Genomic DNA, 4,436 nt, shown 5'->3' on the forward strand with positions numbered 1-4,436 from the left:
ATTATTCTGCGGTTAGACAGATAGATATATTTAGATATGCATATAAATCTTATTATTCACAGTATCTAACGAGAACTAAGATATGCATATGGATCTAATATCCAGATTAAGCTAACGACATTTGCATAATATCCTCCAGCTCTATCTTGCATGTCTATATCAAGGGGCTATTTGCAGTGGCGTTCAATTATCACTTACAATGGCAAGACTTCACTCCATTCTCTTTTTGTCAGTTCTCTGCTATGTTGCGACTGCCAAGAAAATTCTTTTGTCCACACCGAGAATGGATGATTCTCAGTCTTCCCATGTAACCCAGACCTACACCTACGTTTGCCATCCATCAAGATTTAACGACCTTGGCTTAAATATGGAATATTTTGGCTACTGCAATAAATCACTTCCATTTGAGGTTAGAGCCAAAGATTTGGTAGATAGATTGAGTTTGACTGAGAAGGTGGGGCAACTTGGAGACCAGGCCAATGGGGTGCCAAGGGTTGGTCTACCAAAATACTATTGGTGGTCCGAGGCATTACATGGTGTATCAGACTTCGGTGATACGGCAACCTTTTTCAATGCTACCATCCCTGGTGCAACAAGTTTTCCCACACCTATTTCCATGGTTTCATCCTTCAACGTCACTCTTTGGAAAACAATTGGCCAGGTAAATTAAGAGGGCATAAAAAATTTTTTTTTTGCCCTTTTTCGATTTGGACCATTTTTCACTAGTAAGTAATGAGGTTAAAAATTGCATTTGAAGGTTGTTTCTACCGAAGCAAGAGCAATGAATAACTTAGGTCAAGCTGGACTAACATATTGGAGTCCAAATATGAATGTTGTGAGAGATCCTCGATGGGGAAGAGCCCTGGAGACACCCGGAGAAGATCCATTTGTAGTCGGAACATACGCTTCTACATACGTGAGAGGGTTGCAAGATGTTGAGGGGACTGAAAACACCACAGATTTGAACTCTAGACCCCTCAAGGTTGCAGCATGTTGTAAACATTATGCAGCATATGATGTTGATAACTGGTTTGGAATTAAGCGCGAAGGCATTGATGTATCAGTAAGTTTTATAACAACTTAAAATTCTTTAGCTAAAATCCATTAGATTTTTGGGCATCATGTTGCTTATTTTAATTTTGTGTTTTATCTCTTCCGAAGGTGAGGGAGCAAGACATGCTGGAAACATTTGTGAAGCCATTTGAGATGTGCATCAATGACGGTGATGTTTCTAGTGTTATGTGCTCTTATAATCGCATCAACGGCATCCCTGCATGTGCAGATCGGAGACTTCTCCTTGACACCATAAGAAAGGAGTGGAATCTTCACGGGTATTGACCATCATAAGACCTGGAAATTGAATTTTTGTGACCATGGGTTTATATTATCTTCAATTAGGACAATCATAATTTACTTCTTTTCCTTCAAAAAAAAAAATTTAGGTACATCGTTTCTGATTGTGATTCTATTGAGGTAATGTACAAGAATCACAAATGGCTCAATGATACTCCTGAGGCGGCTGTTGCTCAGGCTTTGAAAGCAGGTTGGTAGTTGTAGCCTAATTTATACTTTTGTTATTTTAGCTGTATTTCAACTGTTTGTTCATTTACTCTTTCAATTTTGAAAATAAGTAGGGGTTGATGTGTTATTTTGGAAACAAGTAGAAACCAGTAACCAACGTATCCTAAAGCAGCTTACAGCTGTCGACAAGGAAGCAAGGAAAAAATGATGCAGAAAAATAAATCAAGTGATGTGAAAAAAGTCATCATCAATTCAATATGGTAAAGAAGACAGTCCCGCAAGGTAAAATGTGAAGGTTAGCAGTTTAGAAGTTTGAACATTGAAATTCAGGTAAAGAAGATTAGTGGGCTATATTTATTAAATTCATCAAGGATGAAAACAGCAACTGTTTAAAAAAAAAAGCAACTGCTTTTTCAGTTTTTGCAAGAAATCTGTGTAGTTTGGCGAAGAAGAATTTATCTCCTGAAAAAGAAACCAAACAGGAATGACCCATTTCCTTGATAATAGTACACTTTTTGCAGCACACCGGTTCCGTTTATGATTATCAAAACTGAAAAAAGGGAACAAAAAAAAAGAGGAAAAAGAAAAAGATTAACGTTGCTATTGATTGTCTGGTTTTTCTTTTGTTAATAATAGATTTCAAAATATTGAACAACAGTTCCGATAAATTAACGTTCTATACTTGATTAGAATCTACCCGAACACAAATTATAGCAGCGGAAATATGTTTTCTCTCCTATGTACGATAACTTTCTAGGCTTTTTATTTCATGTTTCCAAAAAAAAGGAATCTTTAAATGAAACCCTTTTTCCCTGTTGATTTTTGTTGCCTCTTATTGGGCATTTTATTTATTTATTTATTTATTTTTACTTAAGGTTTGGATTTGGACTGTGGAGCGTACTATACAAAATATGGAGGCAATGCAGTAGTGCAAGGGAAAGTTAGGGAAGCAGATGTTGATAAAGCTTTAAAGAACCTCTACGTTGTCCTTATGAGAGTTGGCTTCTTTGATGGTAGTCCACAATTTGAAAGCCTTGGCAAGGCTGACATTTGTTCCGAAGGCCACCGTAATTTAGCCATTGAGGCTGCTAGGCAAGGAATGGTTCTACTTAAAAATGACGATGCAGTTCTGCCATTGAATGGACAAGACATTAAAAGCATTGCATTGGTTGGGCCACATGCTAATGTTACTACAACTATGATCGGCAATTATCATGGTACGTATGAAAGAAGTTAAAATGAAAAAATTTATAAATTTTATTTAATTTAAGACTTTTAATTTTTTTTTATTAAAAAAAAAATTGCATGTCTGATATATCTGCATGAAATTCTTTATGTTTTGCAGGTATTCCATGTGGATATACCAGTCCACTGGATGCGTTTAAACAAAGTATTGCGAATGTGTTATATGCAATCGACTGCGCTGATGTTTCATGCAACAATGGCAGCTCATTTTCTCCAGCAATACAAGCAGCTAAAGACGCGGATGCTACTGTCATCGTTGCAGGACTGGATTTAACAGTTGAGGCAGAGCAACTGGACAGAGAAGATCTTCTCCTACCTGGTAATCAAACTCAATTTATAAATCAAGTTGCATCGGCATCCAAAGGTCCGGTCGTCCTCGTGATCATATCAGCGGGTGGTGTTGATATTTCCTTTGCCAAAGCGAATCCAAACATCAAAGCAATTCTTTGGACTGGTTATCCTGGAGAGCAAGGTGGCCATGGCATTGCAGATGTCATCTTTGGAAAATATAACCCCGGTATATATATACCAAGTCCATTACACTCACTACAACACTTGGTTGTTTTGGTAATTCAATACTGATTTGCATAATTTTTTTTAATGCAATTAAAATCTCTTTTAATAGGTGGAAGGCTGCCCCTAACATGGTATGAGAAGGATTATGTGGATTTGATACCGATGACATCATTACAATTGAGGCCCCTCGCCAGTTTAAACTATCCTGGCAGAACTTACAAGTTTTTCAATGGCTCTACTGTGTATCCATTTGGATATGGATTAAGTTATACAACGTTTGGGCTCAGCTTGACAGCTCCAAACATAGCATTCGATATCCCCCTGAATAAGTTTCAGAAATGTCGTGATCTCAATTACACAGAGGGTGCTTCCAAGCCCTCGTGCCCTGGAGTTTTGATTGACGATCTTGGTCACCAGTGCGACAGTTTGACTGTTGGTTTCGATGTCGAGGTAGCAAATGTTGGGGAAAAGGACGGTAGTGAGGTTGTATTCGTTTACTGGGCTCCGCCAAGAAGCATTGTTGATGCTCCTATCAAACAAATCATCGCATTTAGCAAAGTTTTTGTTGCAGCTGGGGAGAGCACTAGTACTCACTTCGATTTCAATGTTTGCAAGAGCTTGGAGCTGGTCGACTACAAAGGTTATAAGCTTTTGGCATCTGGAGTACACAAAATCATTGTGGGTAATAACGATGGATCATTCCAAGTCCCTATCAACTTCCAAACATGATATTTTAAGAGTTGTTTTAGTTACAACTCTTAGCTTTGGTTGTTTTGTAGATTCTTTAAATAATTGTTTAGGCTTTGCATAGAGGAGAGTTCTATTTAGGATTTTTCCTAGATTGGTAGGGTTTGTTTTCATCTTGGGTTTCTAATGTTTAACATTTTCTTGTTACATAAATTTAGTGTCTGGATTCAGTCTACATATATGTTTACCCTTTGTGAGAAAAACTGTAACCACTAGTACGCTAAGGGTCACCGAAATATGGTAATTGGATACATACCAGATGTGCTACAAAACAAGGGCTCCATGCCAAATTTTTTGTAAGTTTTGGTAGTAACAGGAATGGTAGAATTTTCTGAAAAATCCTGAATACCTTTTTTGACCTTTTTCTTTGTCTCAAGTAAAATGCTGCTCTAAAATTTTTCTAAAGC

The 4,436-nt window shown here is 37.4% G+C and overlaps 1 protein-coding gene across 1 annotated transcript; it reads left to right on the forward strand.

Annotated features, from left to right (window-relative positions):
* The first annotated feature begins 229 nt into the window (after positions 1-229).
* Positions 230-4,204, forward strand: LOC113715009 (beta-xylosidase/alpha-L-arabinofuranosidase 2-like). Its single transcript, XM_027239157.2, has 7 exons — positions 230-661; positions 758-1,063; positions 1,162-1,331; positions 1,443-1,543; positions 2,397-2,738; positions 2,867-3,283; positions 3,392-4,204. The coding sequence occupies exons 1-7, from the start codon at positions 284-286 to the stop codon at positions 4,009-4,011; spliced, it is 2,334 nt and encodes a 777-aa protein (XP_027094958.2). The 5' UTR covers positions 230-283; the 3' UTR covers positions 4,012-4,204.
* Positions 4,205-4,436: the final 232 nt, after the last annotated feature.

Source organism: Coffea arabica, chromosome 10c (assembly GCF_036785885.1).
Source record: "Coffea arabica cultivar ET-39 chromosome 10c, Coffea Arabica ET-39 HiFi, whole genome shotgun sequence".
In the NCBI taxonomy this organism is placed as follows: domain Eukaryota; kingdom Viridiplantae; phylum Streptophyta; class Magnoliopsida; order Gentianales; family Rubiaceae; genus Coffea; species Coffea arabica.

What these genes read in the sequence shown, in the direction of transcription:
- LOC113715009 (XM_027239157.2), top strand. Translation starts at nt 284, where the DNA reads ATGGATGATTCTCAGTCTTCCCATGTAACCCAGACCTACACCTACGTT. An exon ending in AAGGAGTGGAATCTTCACGG is followed by an intron (nt 1,332 to 1,442) that starts GTATTGACCATC and finishes AAAAAAATTTAG; the next exon opens with GTACATCGTTTCTGATTGTG. An exon ending in TATGATCGGCAATTATCATG is followed by an intron (nt 2,739 to 2,866) that starts GTACGTATGAAA and finishes TATGTTTTGCAG; the next exon opens with GTATTCCATGTGGATATACC.